At 42.2% G+C, this 19,567-nt stretch overlaps 1 protein-coding gene across 9 annotated transcripts in view; it reads right to left on the minus strand.

Annotated features, from left to right (window-relative positions):
* Window positions 1–19,567, minus strand: part of scube1 (signal peptide, CUB domain, EGF-like 1) — a 124,544-nt gene that overhangs the window by 41,327 nt on the left and 63,650 nt on the right. For 8 of the 9 annotated variants that reach the window (XM_042403393.1, XM_042403399.1, XM_042403397.1 and 5 more), the window contains 3 exons: window positions 11,551–11,679; window positions 9,487–9,603; window positions 2,891–2,980 (listed from right to left, as the gene is read on the minus strand). In XM_042403393.1, the coding sequence (XP_042259327.1) occupies window positions 2,891–2,980; window positions 9,487–9,603; window positions 11,551–11,679 (336 nt within the window). The remainder of the gene's footprint in view (window positions 1–2,890; window positions 2,981–9,486; window positions 9,604–11,550; window positions 11,680–19,567) is intronic. The other variant, XM_042403394.1, reaches the window with a different exon arrangement.

Raw genomic sequence — 19,567 nt, forward strand, 5'->3', positions numbered from 1 at the left:
CCTTTTGCGCCTTGATGGGCACCTAAATTAGCTGTCAATCAGCATACGTAGCTTTGGCCTGGAATCATGCTATATGAATACACCTACATACGCACATATGCACAAATACACACACCTCAGCTTAGCTCCATCTGTCCTGAGGTGATGGTTTATTTGGAATCCAGGGCCACAGCCACTGTAGCACCACTGAGTCTCTCTTTTGATATTTTGCACATGTGTCTAGCACCTGGCCTCTGATTTTGATATTTATTCATTATCAACATCATGAAATGTCTCAGAATGACTTTTCATCGAGTCACCCACACTCCCTCCTCTCTTTCCTTTCGGCCTTGCTCTCTGTCTCTAGCCTCGTCTCAGCAGCACCTTTTCATTAGAGCCTTGGCTGCAGTTCCATTTGTCTTGATCAAGTGTGTTGTGTGCGCTGTGTGATGGCAGTGGGGGCAGAGACAGGAGCACCGCGTGTCAGAGGAAGCAGACAAAATGATAGCAGTGTCAAATCTAACATACTGATGCTGTTCAGGCTGTGCCAGTGCAGCACTGATGGGGCCTCTGTGCTCTCAACAACCCTACGCATGCACGTGTTCCACATGCACATATGCATGATTGAGGCACACGTGCATATTCAAACTGACTCCAACTTTAAACGTTACATTAAAATACGGACAATGCTGGCATGGTAGGGTTACGGTTAGGTTAATATTGAAATAAATTAGAGTTAGCATCCTACTATTAGAGTTAGGGTTAGAGCATGTTCATCCATGTCGATCCATTCTAAATTCAACATGTGTATGGCACTGATACAGTTTGAGATTGCACTTTTAAGGGAGGGTAAAACTAAATGTCTACTACTAAGATTAATTTACAACTACTGACAAATTTACTACTAAGATCAATTTATTGCAAAGTTGTACACACTGTTTTAGTTAGTTGCAAATGAATGATGTGCAGTTCTCATGAAATTCAGTTGGATTCACCCAAACTGCCCTTAAGTTTCACATTTAACACCAGTCCAACTTGCTGTATGTTTAGTGGTGAAGCCAACTTCAACAGAGGTTTGGCTGACATGAGTGAATAACTTTTCATTTTGTTTCAAACTTTATTCCATTAGACAATTTTTCAATCTGTGCACATTCAAGGCAACTGGAACAAAGGGTATCTGGATATCATGGTGTCCACAGAGCCTTTCAAACTTCAGACTCTGTTTTAGTCTGAAATGTCTTTAACAACACGCAGCATCAGTAGCTCAAGGTGCTGCTGTGGGTGACCCTGATCTCATCGTGGAAGGTCTGATTTGACAGGAAAACCACCATACAGGGGATCATTCATTTTAACCCCAGTTGGGTTTTCCCATGTGATCCCAGTGGGTTGTATACAATCATACAATCGCATAGACCTGGAACACTACAGGTCTCAACTGGAACGCCATCAGGACAGTTGACATGCTGGTACAACAGGGGTGAAGCAGGGTTTAGCCAGTGAGGGGAAATAAAATATTCAGTTAAAAGGTAATTGGGAAAGGAGAGAGAAGGACAGACAGGTAGGACAGGGACAAGGAAGTGTCCCTGAAACCATATTCTCCACTCTTCCTCCTAGCCAAACTGGCCAGAACCTGCTGAAATGAAACTTGTATATGTATGGAATGTAGTTTAATAAACTACAGACTGTAAAGCACATAGGTTTAGAGTACCAGATGCTGGGAGGGAGTTCTGATGTACTTCTGTCATAGAAAGTAAAAGAAAGGTTAAATTCAAAACAGCAGGACATGAGAGTGGTACTTCAGAAATTGATCGAATCATCCATTTGAATTTCGGTAGGTCAGATTGATCAGGTCAAAACAACAAACATTAATTAAGTCACTGAAAGACAGTTTGAAGGTCTAAAAGCAAGGAATGTCTTTGTGCTGTCCTTCAGAAACCAAATTGTGGCCTGATATATTTTTTTAATTAGAAGAATCCTTGATACTAATTTTCATCAATCGCCATCCCTTGGTATTTTTAGTAGGAATAGAACACGCAAAGATGAACTGAAAAAGAGATCGGATCAGGTTTGACTAGTGATGCCAAAAATGTGGTCAAAAGATGCCCAGGGGTTCTTTAGGGTTGTTCATGCAGCCCCCAGAAACAAAAGCAACATGTTTCACACCTACCAAAAGAACAGACATTGGTTTAGTTCTAAAAGACACATCTGATGATAAAAATCTCATAAAATGAGGGCTGACGTGTGAGTTGAAGTCTTCAACGTGAGGAGGTTTAAGGACCAAGTATCCATTTGGTCACAGAGTTGTCCAGTCATGCTGACTTCAACAAGGACTGTGATGTCTAAGATATTTTCACCTGCACAAAGGGATAGCATTGGGACTGGTGTTTCTTTCCTTGCCTTTACTGCCCCTTCTGAGAATTTTGATTTTGAGAATATTCTACAAAGTAAAGCGCAAAACTTTCATGGCGTAGCTCTGTAATCATGGGGCTCCAAGTTGGGTGTACAACCTTTTCAGGGGGTTTGTTTTGCTAGTAAGGTATCCTGTTCTGTAACACGGTTAATCAAAAATGAGGGGAATGGAACACAAAACATTTGGAGTAAGAAAGTAAATGTTAGTCATTGAGAAAACCTAAGAGCCATCCATAAGTTTGGTAGGTAGAGTTAGGGAGGAAGGGTTTAAAGGAAAACAGCGACCTCTTTTACTCCTTTTTCATCACGTTATACAGTTGCAACAAAACTGTGACTGTGGGAGTAGACACAGTGGGCACCAAAGGTTTTTTTAAAAAAAAAAAAAAGATTAAAACAAAATAAAGACAGAGAGAGGAGAACGAGGAGGAACGGAGAGGAGTAGAGTCGGGGATACAAGCACAAGCGCCATGGCAACACATAGAAAGAGGAAGAAAAGAGTTACCCATAAGTAGCCGCCGTTTCACCCGCTTGTCCACATCAGCTACTGACGTGGCATTGAACTCAGAGCTCTCAATTGCAGCCTCATCTTTCTCTAAAACACAAGTGACAAGGGGACAAACAGTGAGCAGCAGGTTAATGAGAAGCCCAAATGACCAGACCTTCAGCCCCTCTTGGCGTTTGAGCAAAAAACCAAAGCCAAGAAGCAAGAAGCGATGAAGAAGCGCCAAAATCCCTGTTAGAGTGTTAATCCCCAAACAAATGATGAATCCCCCAGAGCAAATCAAAAGAACAAAACAAAATAAATGAAAATGATCAGTATCAGTGTGTAGCTTACAAAATGAAGCGGTAGGTAGGCAGGTGGGTAAGGGGAAGGGAGGAGAATCAGGGCTTACAAATGGAAAAAAGTAAATTAAAAAAAGATAGAAGTGTGGGGTTTTAGGGATGGAATGGGGTTGGGATGTACGTTAAGGGGAATTTTAATTCTGATGTTGATGTTGCTGTTGTCGCCGATGGAGTTTCTGTCATATCCATGTTTCCATATCAAACAGCCACACTGTGTCAGCAATGATTCCCTTGCGTTAGGATGGAGGAGGAAGACGAGAAAGAGAGGGAGGGGAGGATACATGTCCAACATTTCCAAGACAAGCTGCCTTAAATGTGGGCACAGAGACGAAAGCAAAGAAAAGGGGGTGACGATGACGACAAGAGGGAGCAGCAAGGGTGGTGCGGGGGGAGGGGGAGGGGGGGGACAACGGGTCAAACAACAGAGCGAAGTGCTCCAAGGACCGAGCAATGACAAGATGATTGACAAGAAATGATGATCAGAGGAACAGAGAGAGAAAAAAAGAGAGAATCAGTCCCATCATGGCCCACAATGGGAGAGGTATATGAGGGAAGGAGGGGTGCACACACTGAGAAATGGGGTTTGAAGGGGGAGTGTAGGGAGGGCATGCAGAGAAAAAACAAAAGCAGGAGGTAGTCTGGGGGCAGCGCTGGTTGCCTGTTTGTCTATGGAACATATCACAACTGGCTTTAACAGTCAACGCTGGAAAAACCACGTTCCCGAAGCTGGGCAGTGGAGGTGGGAGGAGGGGGGGCTGAAGGGTGCAAGGAGGAGGGTGAAGGGGGAAGAGGAGGAAAGGTGGCGATGGCGATGGTTGTGGAAGGGGTTGAGATCACAGTTAAGGTGGCATGCATGTGCTGCAGTGTTGGGGGACTGTAAGTTTGATGATGGGAGTTGGGGCTGGGAGAGGGAGGTGGTCTTTCACTGGGCCTGAGTCATTAGGGCCTGAATGAGCATCTCTCTGTGAATGGGCACCACTTGCTGCAAAAGGACTGGCCTTTGATGTACACACACAGTCCTATGGAGGTGTGGGGGGGGGTTGGATGAGGGGGTAATTAATGTCCCTTCCATTGCCCCGTCCCAGGCCCGCTACCTCTTTCTCTCTCTCCTCTCAGGCGCTTGATGGACAAAGTGGAGGACTCTCTGAAGTACACTCAGGGATGAATGGAGGCTTTCTAGTGCTCGGCTAACAGGTGAAATGTGGTTGTGTGAATGTGTGTGTGTGTGTGATTGTGGAATCGAGAGCTTGTGCATACCAGAGTGCGTGCTTTTGAGTGTCTGCTCGGTTGAGTGTGTGAAAAGGAGAGGGAGATAAAAATGCAAGTGTGTGAGTGTGTGTGAATGAGGAGTGGATGTGTAAGACAGGTTGAGAAGAGGGGTGGGAAGAGAGGAGTCCCAGCCACTCGCTCCTAAAAGAGTCTATGGGGCTAAGTGGTGGTCGGAGGCCCATAGAGAGGGGGTGTTTTAGAGAGCCAGACCTACACAGGACGAGGATGGGGAAGAGTTAAACCACTCTACTCTACTACAGCTAGGAGGAGAATGGTAAAAAAAAAAAAAAAAAAAAACCCAAGGCACTGGAAGGAAGCAGAAGGACCAGGGTCGCTACTAACGACAACAACAATAAATAAATGTACATCAGTACAAAAAAGGGAAAATGAAAGAAACAAAAACAAAACAGAAAAAAGGGGAAACCATACAAATGCAGTGCAGGCCTTCCCATGCAGCTGGGCAAGCAGACAAACAGAAGACAGACGGAAAGATTAGTGAAAGAGGCAGTGGCAGACAAATGAGGCACATGTGAGTGGACACATGCAGTAGGAATGGCATGTTGTAAGAGTGAACGAGGGTGAGCGGTTGCAAGTCCCTGCCTCTCTATGAAGGTGTATGGAGCAAGAAAAGGGGGGCTGATGGATGGGGATGAGGCATGGAGGTAATTTTTTGTTGTTTTTGGTTTTCAGCGAGTCGGTTTCGTGTGGGACTTATGGAGGAGGTGGAAGATGAAGAGGTAGTGAGAGAGCTGGAGGAGGAGGAGGAGGAGGAGGAGGGTTAGGTTTGCTTTCGTGGGAGCTTTACCTAAGATCAGGCTGCAATTGAGATGTCTGTTTTTAAACCACCGAGTCTAACATGAGGCCAACGACTCCCCCCCACCCCACCCAGAGTCACTCTTTCCTCTTGCGCACTGAGGATTAATCACCTGATTTGGTTTTAACATGGATGCTCAGACAAGACAGGCAATCAGGTACTATCACCAGAAAGCAGGAGGAGGAGGAGGGAGGAGGAAGAAGGAGGAGCAGAGGGATAGCACTACATAGAAAGGGTAAAAGGAAGGGTGGGGGTGGGAGGGTTAAAGGTAGGCCCATAGAGCAGTTGGGACACTCGGACCACAGACACAGAGGTCCTTTCTTTCGTATGAAGAGAGACAGAGAGAGAGAGAGGCAGAGAGAGAGAGAGAGAGAGAGAGAAAAGACACAAGACATTGGGAAAAGTGGGAGAGGAGGGTTCCCGCTTGTTCTCATTCTGCTTCCTCTTCGCAGACTTTCCTTGTCGATGTGTGTTTCACTTCTTCAGAGCAGCTGGAAAGGAAAAAGGGTTATCAGCAGCACAGCAATCTGCTTGAGTTATGAGGATGAGAGAGAGAGAGAGAGAGAGATGGAGGGAGAGAGAGGGAGAGAGAGATAGAGGAAGAGAGGAAGAAGTGTTTCCAGTGTTCCAACATAGCAGGAAGGACAGAACATCACAATGACATCAGATAACTGTGTGTCTGCGTGTTTGACCAACAGCACTGACATGAGATGTTTCTCAGTTCAGTCAGGAATGAGAGAACTTTGTGTCCTCTAGTCGGGCAGGTGGTTATAGTCTCACAAGCTTATATGTGACAAAGGGTAAAATCACACATCTTTGGTTTAAAACATATGGAAAAGTTTACTTGATTTTTTTTTTTATTTGGCTTATTAAGGCTTACATTGACTAATTACAAACAAATCAGAACTTGTAAACAAAAGTCGCATGCACTCCCAGCAGCTCATTAATTGGACAGAGATTTGGTGACCTGTCGTTTTGCCAGGTTAGAGTTTCTGGCAGCAGGGGAGTCTAAACAAGTTCTGTTTCCCAGCACTGAACTTTGGTGATTACAGCCTCGGATGATTTCTGTGTAGAATGAGCTGCTAGGAACAACTTTTCTTGTGTTTGGATCCATTCTGAACACTTAAAGAAATAGCCAAATAAGACATTAGACCAGACTGTGGTTTGGTCTTGGTTCATTTTCAGAATTAGAGAAAATGCTGGCTATCAGATGTCTGACTCCATCTCTTTATACCCATAAATCCTGGATCTTGGATTGTTTCCTATAACTGATTGTCCTTACTCCTAATAAACCACCATTGCTCTCATCTATCCCAATGCACCAAACTGAAGAAGAGCTGTTTTATATAAACACATGTATATGTTTGTCTGCAGATGCTTAGATCATTAAAGTGTAGGCACTCCTTTTCAGAAAAGACCTTTGAGTATAGTTGTTGCATTAGTGTCGAGCTGGCTACTGCTATTACCTGAGCCCTGCAGCTGTCAGGTGTTAAAATGTTTGAAATATTGTGTGCACAATTTATCAAGTTATTCCCTAAATTTAATCATTCCAACGCAAATCTGTTCCCAGCCAAAACATTCAACGTATCTGCATTCCATTATCCGACACCAACATAAAACTTTATTAAACCCAGGTGACCCATTTAGGTTGTCCATGACCTGACCACTTTATTGATTTTGCACAGCACAGCAGCACGGGTGCAGCTATCATCTGAAGCTGGCCAGCTGAAACAATGTCCAATGTAGCATCAAAACTGAACAGGGTTGCAAAATCCTAGCAAGGGTGAACAAATTCAGTAATATAAGGGCATATGCACACTAAACTACAGCTGCTAGTAGGGCCCGACTGATACTGGAATTCTGGGGCCGATGCCAATACCAATATAAAGGAGTAAAAAATTCTGATATTGATAGATCGGCCGATAATCTTATATATACAGAATATAATCATAAACACACATTTTTTTGCAGTGATCCTTCAAATGTGGCTATCAAACAGTCGCGACAAAGATATGTAATGGAGGCAAGATATTTTACAGTTTAACAATAAACTTTATTGTATCAAATGACATCAGTGCATTGGAACGGTAAATTTCACTGAGAATGTAATAATTATAAATAACTATAAATGAAAAACACATAGAACAAAAAAACATATGTACGTATATATTAAATTTGAATTAAGGATCAAACATACATAAAATACTACCTATATAACTAGAATTTTTTTTAAAAAAACATATCGGCGCATATTGGACAACATATACGCCGATAGCAATATATCTGTAATAGGCTGGTATCGGCTGATAATATCAGCTGACCGATATATCGGTCGGGCTCTAGCTGCTAGCTTGTCACAACAACCTGTAACCTCAGTTCCTACTGCTACATTAACTGAATGCTATTCATTTAGGGACTAAAATTAAGTGATTTGAGGACACTAATTACTAATTTACTCATACTGATTACAAATTTTGTGCACAAATGATCAATACCTTGCCACCTGCCTGGGCTCCATAGACTACAGGCCCTTTAGGCCAATATAACCCAAATACATCCAGGTTGAAACCGAGCTGCAGTAGCCTGGCTACAAGAGCAAAGGAGAAGTGATGAGAATTGTTTCCAGGCTGTACAAATTATTTCTTACATGTACGTCCGCAGAAAGGAGGTGGAAGAAACCGAGTTAGGAACAACTCCACTTACCTGGAACGCCTTATTCATCCTCTACTGATTAGAAAAATAGCAAGATGAAAATTAATATCCTTTATGGTGGGATCCAGGATGCGGAGGCATGTTTCAGCTGACAGTCATCTGTACAAATGACCTTTTCAGCACAGAGAGCTGCATGCCAGTCGCTGGCCGGGCTCACTCAGTTTTGATGTGATGAATGTGTTTTTCAGAAAGGGAGATGTGTCAATCATTAGTTTTTCCCCTACCCAATTAAATGATTTCTCTAATACTCAAAACATATTACAGCTCATTCATTGGTCCTTTAGCACTTCACCAAGACTTACTACTAGGAATGATCATGGTTTTTGTGTGTTCCCTATATACCATCAGTATGTGGCAGAGACTATAGAGACAGAGAGAGACGTTTCTGTTTGCAGCCTGTATATCCTGCTTTACTGAACAACCTGCTGCACTTTAGTTTCATCTGCAACAGGAAGCCTCTGAATAAATTGTGTTGCTTCTTTCTTAACCATTGGATAGTAAAAATGAATGCTCTGGTGACTCATTGATTGGGATATTTGGAGGTTGTGACATGTTAACTTTTTTGAATGATTTGAAATGTTTATTATTTCAAGGCTGTTCAGTAATTACACATGAACAATGTTACTGTATATACCCACCAGCCAGTCTTTAAGATACTTTCTGCCATGTATTGTGCACCTTGGAATGTATTCTCAAGGTGAAACAGCTCTACCAGTATGTCAGTCCTCCCAATGCAGAATTTGTGCATAATCCTGAGAGGCTTAGCTGAGGGCAAAAAAGCCCACACAGTACGTCATCTAGCTAGTAACAGAAAAAACAATGTTCAACTCAATTTACTGTTTAGTTTTGAAATCCTTGACATATTTTGGGTAATGATTTTAATCTTATGCTTAGAAAAAATAATGGATTTAATACGTGCTCACTCCACATTAGTTGCTAATGTGATTTCAGCTTGCGCAAAACTACGATTGATAGCAGCTAAGTACATAATGTAATTATTCATACTTTATGTTGTTTTTGACTGGCGACCCAACAGTAGTGGTTCTGGTGGGTTTGGCCTAATAAGAGAATTGATGCAGGATATTGTGCATATTGTGGATGAAGCTGGACTGAAGCTCCGCCACGCTGTCAGTCTTGATTGTATTTCTACATGAATGCTGTGCTGAATGTGGATATACTGTAATTCTGTTCAAGTGGAGTTTCTCTCTGTCTACAGCTGCCTGCTTCTTTTGTGTTGAGTGTTTAAATAAGACGAGGCCGGTGGAAGGGGGGGAAGAACTGTTGGGGAGCTGGGAGATGATCTATCTGCCAACTTAAACCCCTCCAACCCCAACCCTCCTCCCCCAACTCTTTTCCTCATTTTATAACTTTTTTTTCATTTCTGTATGGAAACCGTTAAGCAGCCGAGAACAGGGGTCTGTGTGTTTGTGACCTGGGAGGCCATCTTGGTTGTCACTCACCGATGCAGGTCTTGCTGTCTGAGTGCAGGGCGTACTTCTGGTGGCAGCCGCACACTGGCCCTGTGTCCGTGTCATCGCATGTGTGCTGGCAACCGCCGTTTCCATAGTTACAAGTCACTGAGGACGAGACACACATTCAGGTCTCTCATCTTGTTCGGTATATGTAACACACGGCTCTCGACGTTCTAAATAACCACTAATTCCTTACAGCTTACGATACGGAAAGACAAATTACATACGCAGAGGCAAAACAATGCCCGACTGGAAATAGTGCTTCATATGACAAGGTTGGAGAGGAGTGAGATGAAGAGGGAGAGTATAAATGACAGACAGAAGGAGAGAGAGAGCTAAATAGAGAAAGGGTGAAAGAAAAGTGTGGAAGAGAGAGACAGGTGGGCGGGAAAAACCTACAATTTTGTATCATGTTCCATGTAAGGTTAGGAATAAGGCTCTATTGTTTGAATGATTACTATAAATGTTGTGCTTGAACAAGGCTTTGGGCTCGTGTTTTAGCAGTCACTAAACATTCTGTGCTTCATACTCCATGAGCAGAGGAACTACAGCCCAGGAACCACAGTGGGACTCAGTAGGTATAATGTAAAAATGTTCCTGGGTTCATAGACTAACTTAACTGGTCAAAAAGGACTTTAAGAAGAAAGGCAGAAAATGAAAGAGAAAGGGAAAGAGAACTTGAGAAAGAAAAAAAAGCATTTTGAAGGCAAAGGAACAGCATGAGCGATGAGAAAAGATGTGGAAGAGTGATAAAGAGAATGTCCTCGAGGAGGAGGGATAAAGACGGAGAGAGAAAGGGAGCAAAGAAAACGGGAAAAAGAGGAGATTGTGAAGAAGAGCACGAACTTTTCTTTGAACTCAGGAACTTAAGTCCTTATCAGCTCTAGTTCTTTAGTCTCTAGTTCCCTTTTTCACTGGCCACAAACTGTTGAGATGGAGTTTGCCCTGATAAAAAGTTGATTTGACAAACATTAACTTTGTGAGACATTTGCAATTCCTCAAACTTTACTTTCTCCTAATTTGTCTTTGAGCTTCTCCAGAGTTCTCAGTGAACTTTTCAAGAGTCAAATTCTTCTTGTGTAAACATACTTGGCAAATAAAGCTGATTCTTCTCATATTCTAATGATTCTAATTGTCCAAGACGTTGCAGTTTCAAACCCTTTTTGGATCTTTTGGTGACCCTAAAACAAAGGAAAGGCGAGGGGAGAGGAAGGTTGGAAGGAAACAAAAAGAGGAGAAAGGGTGATGCAAAAAGTGAAGAAGGAGAGGAAGTGGGAGATAGAACGAGAGAGAAAATGGAGGAAAGAGGTGAAAATGGAGAAAGACTGAAGGGACGTGAGTGTAGAGGGAAGGGAAGGTGTGCGTGTGTGTGTGTGTGTGTGTGTGTGAAGGCGTTGTAGACATAAATGCCGTTTCTTTCATCACTCATTTACTACCGTCCTGCGTCGCCATGCTCAACAGGCCGGCACAGCACTCGGTCCCTCGCCACTAATGAAATATTACTACAGCGGGGGACGCATTAGAGCCTTTCAGAGGCTTTCACAATCTTTACACTCTGACTGTCTGAGAGGAGAACAAGATGTGTTGCCAAACAAAGTGTAACTAAAAGCTTATTTTCCCCCCCTCAAAAACAGCAGCCCAAATTCCATGGCTGCAGGCACTCAGCGTGAAGAGTGAGAAACAGGGATGGAGTGGCGTGGGGGGTGAATTCTCTCTACTGAATCCTTCAGCACCTTCAGCTTGGCCTGAAACGCTTAAATGATTCTGGTATTAAATGTCCACCCTCATATTTTACAGCTGAAGGTCTACTGGAACTTGTCCATCATTGCTATTACAGATGTTTATTACAGGAAGAGTTTAGATCCTTCATCACAACAGTATGTAACCTCAATAAAATCAAATCTATAAAACATAGTGTTAATACCTCGCTGGCATGTGAATCGTAAAAGAAAGTGACAAGTCAATCGACTGATGATTAATAGATGACGGAAAGCATAACGCAAAAATGCAAAGCATGAACAAACAGTGTGTGAGATCCAGCGTGATACCTACATGTACAGTCTTTCTGGTTTTTGGCCAGTTCGAACCCAGGACGGCACTCGCATGATACTCCTCCTTTCCCTGGAGCCTCTCTACAGATGTGGGCGCAGCCGTGGTCCTTGTTCATGCAGTTCATCCCATCTGTGCAGGAGACAGAGAGGGAATGAATCATTTGATCACTTTGACAACGTGTGATGAGCTTTTGCCTGTTTGTCTAGAAGTACATCTGACATTTTGTCCATTATGTACGACATATTCACAATACGCAGTGACAGTCTGTTGATGGCAGAAGGAATCAGAGGGTAAAGAAACTGCTTCAAAGGGAAGATTTTAAAATAAAAAGTATATCCTGGCTTGAATGAGGAAACAGACTTATAAAAAACTTTTTTTTCCTATAAACAACGTTTTAAATTGTACATATTGATGATTCTTTTATAATTGTATTTTTATGGTAATAATGTTTTGATTGTGATAGCTGTGTTCTCTGTATCTGTTGGTTATTGTCCATTTAGAGGTGTGAACATTGCCCTGATGAAGACCCTGTGAGGATGAAACCGGTCAGCGTAATAACCAATATCCGACTAAATAAAGGCTTTTAATATAAGAGGGCTTAAAGAACCATAAGCTTCCCTGGACTTACTGCATGTTAAACTCAGTAAGTGCATGCTTTCTTGATTTTCCTTTGTACCCTTGAAACCACTGAAAAATGACGTAAGATTATGCATCTTAAGAATGTTGACAGATGCTTCACATTTAAAGATATTAAGTGTTTGCCCCATTAAAGTAATTTGCAAAGTCTATTCTAAGTGTAGCTTGTATTTCCCAGCAGTCATGTCATACTAACTTGACGATTGTCTGAAACTGTCAGTTGTGTTTAAAAAATGCTGTTAGTTTATATTTTCCCAGTGAGTTCATAATACTTCAAGTTAGATGGAACTGGAAATAAGGTGATTTCAGCCTATAGCCATATGCTTATTTAGGCCCATGACACATAACACAAAGGGCAATGTAAGGGGTACTCACTTTGCTTGCCTGGACTAGAGTATATAAAAGACATTTAAGACAACCACAACTACATTTTGTTCAAAAACTCAATGCGCTCACATTTATAAGTCCTTTATCAGTTATTTCACAAAACAAGAAGCTAGTGTGCATATGCTTTTCTCAGTTTTCTATCCTCTTATACTTCTTGAAATTAAACTTTTCCAATAGAACACATGCTTAGTGTGATTGTGTGGACTGCTGATGACTTCTACTGCAGCATCTTCTTGGGTGTTCATGCAGTAAGCACAAATGATGGGCCAGCTGTAGTATAAAATAGAGACTGTAGGTGTACTTGTAACTAAAGTCCTGTAGCTTCTGTGTTGTCTGTGCAACACAGTCTCACATCAAAATGTGTAATAGCAACATTGGTCCGCAGTGCAAGACGTATTAGTTTCACAATAAAATTAAAATTGTGAGATGCCTATGTTTGTTTGTTTTTTGGCCTATTTTTTTTTCTATGTCCACATCATGTTTTTGTCTGCTCAAGCAAAAAAATGCCTGCCATTCTTTTTATTCTCAGTGGAAAATGCATTATTTTCAGATAGTTTCAGCATTAAAATGGATTTTGATAACACTGATAGCGAGAAATGTGCATTTTATTTCCATAATCTTCATTTAGTGAATACATATGATGTTTAGTTTGTCAGTTATTATGAAGATGTTTTCAGGCTTTCTATTGTTGCTGTGGTGGTTGCTATTGGATGCTGCTATCGCTGACACCATGTAGTAGCATGTTGTTTGAATAATTGTCTTTTTGATGAATGTAGATTTTAGAACGTCCCAGAGATGAATTGAATTGAAATCCAGAATTTGAAGCTTTGTGATTGGCTGACCCACCCAGAAGTATTTTCCTCATTGTCTCTATGTTAAGGTTCTCTTTTGATAGTAACATTTCTCAACTCAAAATCATGTCCTTAATAACTCAACAATATAATGGGTTAATGTTAAGGTGTTGTCATGTTATGTTTAACCAGTCTCACATTTTGTTGTGAGACTGGGTTAGTCTGTGACAGCAAGCTCAAACCTCAGCCAGGGGTCGTCAAACTTCTCTTTTCCTTTCCTAATTGCTAAAAGCCAGTTTTATGCTTTCTGAAATCCTGCCTAAAAGTCTCACTTTCTCTCTCGCATACAAACACACACACACACTAAAGTCCTGACACATTTCCTCTTCTTCATCAGCACCAATTAAGCTCTGCGCCTTGATTTATGCCTCAGCTCAGCCCACATCGTTCTCAGCTGTCACTGATCCAAAGCTTCTTCCTGTCTGCACTGAGATGACTCGTCATCCCTTCATTTCTTAACCCGACCTGTTTGATGTGGTCACAGTCTAATCCCGGTGATTTACAGAGCATACTGTGGAAATAATATCTGAAATAGGCCAGTGTTTAAATCTTCATCAGCTGGGGGAGGAAGCAGAGAGGTACAGGATGAAGGGCCAATGCTCTCCAGAGAGGTGAGCAGGGAGGGAGAACCCAGCCAAAGATATCACTGAGCTCCAGGAAGAACTGGAAAAGTTAGTCTGGGAGTGTGTGGATGTCTACTCGTCATGGCACAATCAGATGTATTCACTCACAAAAGACGGTTTGTGTGTTGCATGTGTGCACACCTACGCCTTTTCTTTTTTTTTTGTACTTAACCTTATATTTGAAGGAACAGCCTGTTTCACACACGTCATTTACAAAATAAAAAAATTAAAAAAACTGTTTCTCCAAATACAGAATTTGGTACCTGGTCTATGATTTATGGCCATATTTTTCATGCCTATCAATCATTTCTTATGAGACCGGGATGCATCAACACACTTCATTATGACTTTTCAGAAGAGTCTTCGTTCTTCTGAAATTTTAGTAACATGCAAGAAACAATGACAGAGGGAATCTGTCTCTTCAAGGATAGACACACAAAATAAACATCCCTCACAACAAAATGAACTCCCTTAAAAGGACAGTCCTGTTACCAAGACATCATCATGTTGTTTCTCAGCTCATCGTCTTCTGTTTGCCAACATTTCTCAAGGTTCACTAGCTTGATCTAGGCATCCTTTAGTGTGGGGTTTTATACCCATTTTGGGTATAAAAGGCAACGGGCTGTAGTTTATCAGAAGTTTAGTTGCTAGGAGATTCCCATCATGAATGTTCCATGTACCATGTTTAGTCAGGGACTATATTTCAACATTTAAAATCCAAAAGTCTGAGCTGCACTCTGTAGGTTCAGGAATATCTACATGAGGGGAAGTATGAGATGATTATTGAGCAGCATCATATGTGTCTTAAGACAAACCTCCAGCTGCCTTACCAATGTTCACAGTGTCACAATATTAATAATAATAATACGTTTAATTATTTCTATGAATCTCAAAGTGCTAAAGCATTAAAGGGCCAGTGCGTAGGATTTCGTGGCATCTAGTGGTGAGGTTACAGATTGCGACAAACTGAATATCCCTCCCCTTCCTTTCTAGTGTGTAGGAGACACAAAAGGGCCCTGTCTAGAGCCAGTGTTTGGTTTGTCCATTCTGGGCTACTGTAGAAACATGGTGGCGCAACATGACAGGCTCCGTGGAAGAGGACCCGCTTCTAATGTAGATATAAAGGGCTCATTCTAAGGTGATGAAAACACAACAATTCTTATTTTCAGGTGATTATATACTCATTAAAACATACTTATGAATATTATATTCCATTTCTCCCAAGTCTGTTCCGCTAGATGGCACTAAATTCTACACACTGCATACATATATATATATATATACACACACACACACACACACACACACACACACACACACACACACACACACACACACCTTCCACTTGCAAAACAGGAAGGCAATGCATAGCTGAGCTGATGGTGGATCTGTGAATCTACAGCATGTGTAAGGCCAGAGATCACTGTTCAAACAAATGACTCACTGTGCATAAAAGCAGTAACATTAGTAAGATAGTGTTTGGGGAACAATATAATATCCGACTGGGATTTTGATCTTCCTCCACTGACGTAAATCTCTGTAAATGAATGTGCTTCGATATCGACTGGACGAAGAAATGAAACGTGTCCAAAGAGCTTCTCCAGACTCAGCAGGAGGGGAAACAGAAAGAAACTCAGGGTTTGTTGAAGAAAACCTGCCAGCGAGCAGGTTAGGTTCACAGAATAAGTGAGTTAAAGTGATCTTGCTTTCTAGAGCTTAAAACCCAAAGTGTTCTTCATATCAGGGTTAACATATTCAAAGTTTTCACTAAACCTGCTTTCTGGAATAGACTCTGAACTGTGAGGTGTAGAAGCAAAATCCTTAGTCCAAAACCACCCACTTACTTTCCACCATTTTACAAAAAAACAAACAAAAACCAACAACATTTCATCCCATCTTCACCAAATTTGATATATAACATATTTGGATGACCCAGACAAAATGTCCTATAAAAGGCATGGCCTGTTTGACATATATTACTATCATTATTGATTGCATTGTGCAACAAAATAGGTGACTGACTCCAAACGATCCTGCATCCTGCTACAACATAATGAATTCAAATGAGTCAGTAGTCCTGAATCTGTATCTCTTTAAAGTTTGTACAATTTATCCTTTAGAAAGCTCCGATGTTTCCAGGATTTAGATATTTGGAAAAACAGCATGATTGCCCATCACTGTGTTTATTTTGTTGCAGATTAACCAAATGCAGATTAAAATCTTCTAAATATTTTCTGTTACTAAAATAACAAATTTAGAGGACTGTGGAACCTTGGCAGAGGTATGCGCTTTCTGAGTGCTTTCTAGACATAGTTGGATTTGGCAGTAAAGGCCCTGTGCTTGAGGATGCTCTCCAAACAAATCCAAGTACCATATGAGAGATTTTACAAGGAGTACAAATACACCTCAGAGATGTACAGAACAGATCCCAGCAAATACATGGTGACACATATAAAAGCACAACGTAAGTCAAATGCAGTAATTAAGACTGCTCATTAACTTTTTAAACATTTTTATCTTAAATCTTTGAGTGATAAATTTGCATCTTTACTCCCCAGGACTTACATTAATGTGTTGGCACTCACTATCCTCTAACTAGACTCCCCACACCCCCTTCCCTGGTCCCCAGGGTGAATAATGTCCCTTCATGGGGCCCAAGAGTGTTTCAAGTACCTCATTAGGGTGCCATTCCCCCTAGAGAGTCCCCTTCACAAACAGAAAGTCCTTTCTTAAATCAAACACTGCCATTCTAGCTGTCCACTCCCAGCAGCACCATTCCATCAAAGTCCAAAATCAAAGGAACCAAATGGTTAAAGGAAACGCTGTATTCACATGATTAACAAAAGATCAAACAAAATCTTCCTCCCCGTTCAACATTATATAATTCAGACAGTATATTTCAGTTAACAGTAAATGTAGACAGGTACTGGTGCACAGCCAAATTTGGACCCTGTATGGCCTAGAAAACTGCAATGACACCAGGGGGTAAAAAAAACTTTAAACAGTTGCCAAAGCATGGACTGACCCTATTTAAAAACTAAACTCATAAGAAAGCAATGTATCTACAATCAATTTAAACCTGGGAGAAGTCAAATAAACTCAGTCAGAGGGAGGAGGCGGATACAGGACGGGACTCGGCACAACGGAGCCTAAAACAGCAAACAGAGCGGCGGCTGCAAACCATGAGTGGCCTCTCAACGTGTCTGATGTGACGAGGCGGTGATGCTGAGAAGCAAAGCCTGCAGCTCACTGATACATTCACTTGTCAGGCTCAGAAAACCCACATGGGTCCCTGGAAACATTCAGCTGTATCTGATGTCGAGCTCTGTTTAGCTCAGCGTCAGCTTTGACCTGCTCATACACAAAGAGAGATGAGATTTATAATAATAATAATAATAATAATAATAATAATAATAATAATAAGTAGCACTTTTTAAAAACACAGTTACAAAGTGCATGATACATAGACAAGAATTAAAAGCACATGACCAAAATCAACAAAACTAAAAGCAAACAAAGAGTATTAAAGGCTATCCTGAGTTTTCAGCAGCCGCTTAAAACAAACCACAGATTCAGCAGATCTGATGGGTTGGGAAAGGCTGTTCCAAAGTTTAGGAGCTACAACTGCAAAAGCACAGTCACCTCTGGATTTAAAATAGGAACGGGGAACAGATATAAAGGCCTTGATGAGATGATTGGAGTGGACGACAGCCAGATAGGGGCTCAACAACTCTGCTATGTACGCAGGGGTGAGGCCATGCAAGGCCATCCACATAATTAATAAAATTTTAAAGTCAATTCTGTTTTACTAGAAGCCAATGAAGGGAGGCAAGAATTGGGGTGATGTGGGGCTGAGGGAGTTACAGTAGTCTGAGCGAAAAAAGATTAGGGTATGTACTAGAAGGGTATGACTGAGTTTAGTAACATGAGGTTCAAAGTTCAAATGTTGGTCAAAAAGGATACCTAGATTCTTAGAGGCGGTCTTGATGTTTCTAGCGAGGGAGCCAATATAGTGACTGACCTCCGTAGTAAAACAATCAGGGCCGATCACAAGGACCTCAGTTTTGTCAGAATTGAGAAATTTTGAGACATCCAAGTCATGAAAGGTGGTAAAGTTATTGAGGTTATTAGGTTTAACTGAGAAGTAAAGCTGCATGTCATCAGCATAGCAATGGTAAGAGATACCACTGGAGGAATTGAGCAGATGGCCGAGCGATAGCATATATAATGAAAACAGAACAGGTCCAAGGATCGACCCTTGTGGGTTCCCACCTAAGAGAGGAGTGGAGGAGGACATGTAATTGTTAATGTGAACATTGAAATGTCTGTTAGACAAGCATGAGGAAAACCATTTGAGGGCAGTACCAGAGATACCAACCTAGTTCAGTGGTCTATCAAATAAAATAGCATGATCAATGGTGTCAAAGGCAGCAGATAAGTCAAGTAAAACTAAAAATGGAACCTTTTCACCTTTATCTGCATGCATAAGAATGTCGTTAGTTACTTTAAGCAGTGCTGTTTCAGTGCTATGTTTTTGATGGAAGCCAGATTGAAATTTATCAAAGACACTGTATCCCACAACATGGGACGACAACAACAACCTTTGGCAGTGTGTCAAAGCAACCTGGAAGGAGCCGCTGAAAACAAAGTCACCAATCACAGGACTGGTTTCCTTCCTGAGAGTGCAGAGCCGCACAGAGACAGGCTGTCCCGGTATGCCTCCCTGGAAGAGGCCCTCGCAGCCCTCCTGATTCCTCACTTGCCTGGCTGGGTGGCAAGCAGGAAGCCACAGCCTTCACTGGGGCAGAATAGGGACATGCTGGAATATTTAAAAAAAATATTCTGACTGGGTGCAACACTCTGCAGCTAATACACCACTGGATGTCCCCCCCCACCACCCAACAGCAGAACACGCCAATTTTCTGGGCCACACCATTGACCAGATTAATAACCTGATTCTGGGTTCCAGGTGTTGCTACTGCCGCCAGGCGGGTGATGTTGCTTGCCACAGTGGGCTCACGTCACGTGTGGCTGGGACTCACCGCCCTACAGAGAAAGGACAGAAGACTTCCCAGGAGCTCCCATAGCTCTGGACGGGCTTTTTGGGTCCATTACTCCTGTTACACAGTGCTTCAAGAGGCTGGAAGAGGAGAAGGTGCACCTGAGACGTCATCTGCTGCTCGCACCTTCTTCTGGCCAGAGACAAGGTGCATCGCCACAATGCCACGGCAAGGAGGAGAGTGTGCAGGCAGGACAGAGCACCGCCAGCCCCCACTGCTTCAGCCACCTCCCAGACCACCTTGACGGAGACACTGCAGCATTGGCCCTCCCGTGACCACGGAGTGGCCCATGCCGGTGCAAAAACTGCCGACAGACCCCTGTGGAAGCTGGCCTACACACGGGGAAAGTCTGCGGTGCCAAAATGACTGTCAGCGGGTGGGAGCATCACATCCACAAGGGCTATGTTCAACCGCCCCCTCCCACCACTGTTCATGTTCATGTTCAATGTGTTCTGTGCAG

Source organism: Thunnus maccoyii, chromosome 23 (assembly GCF_910596095.1).
Source record: "Thunnus maccoyii chromosome 23, fThuMac1.1, whole genome shotgun sequence".
NCBI classification, from domain to species: domain Eukaryota; kingdom Metazoa; phylum Chordata; class Actinopteri; order Scombriformes; family Scombridae; genus Thunnus; species Thunnus maccoyii.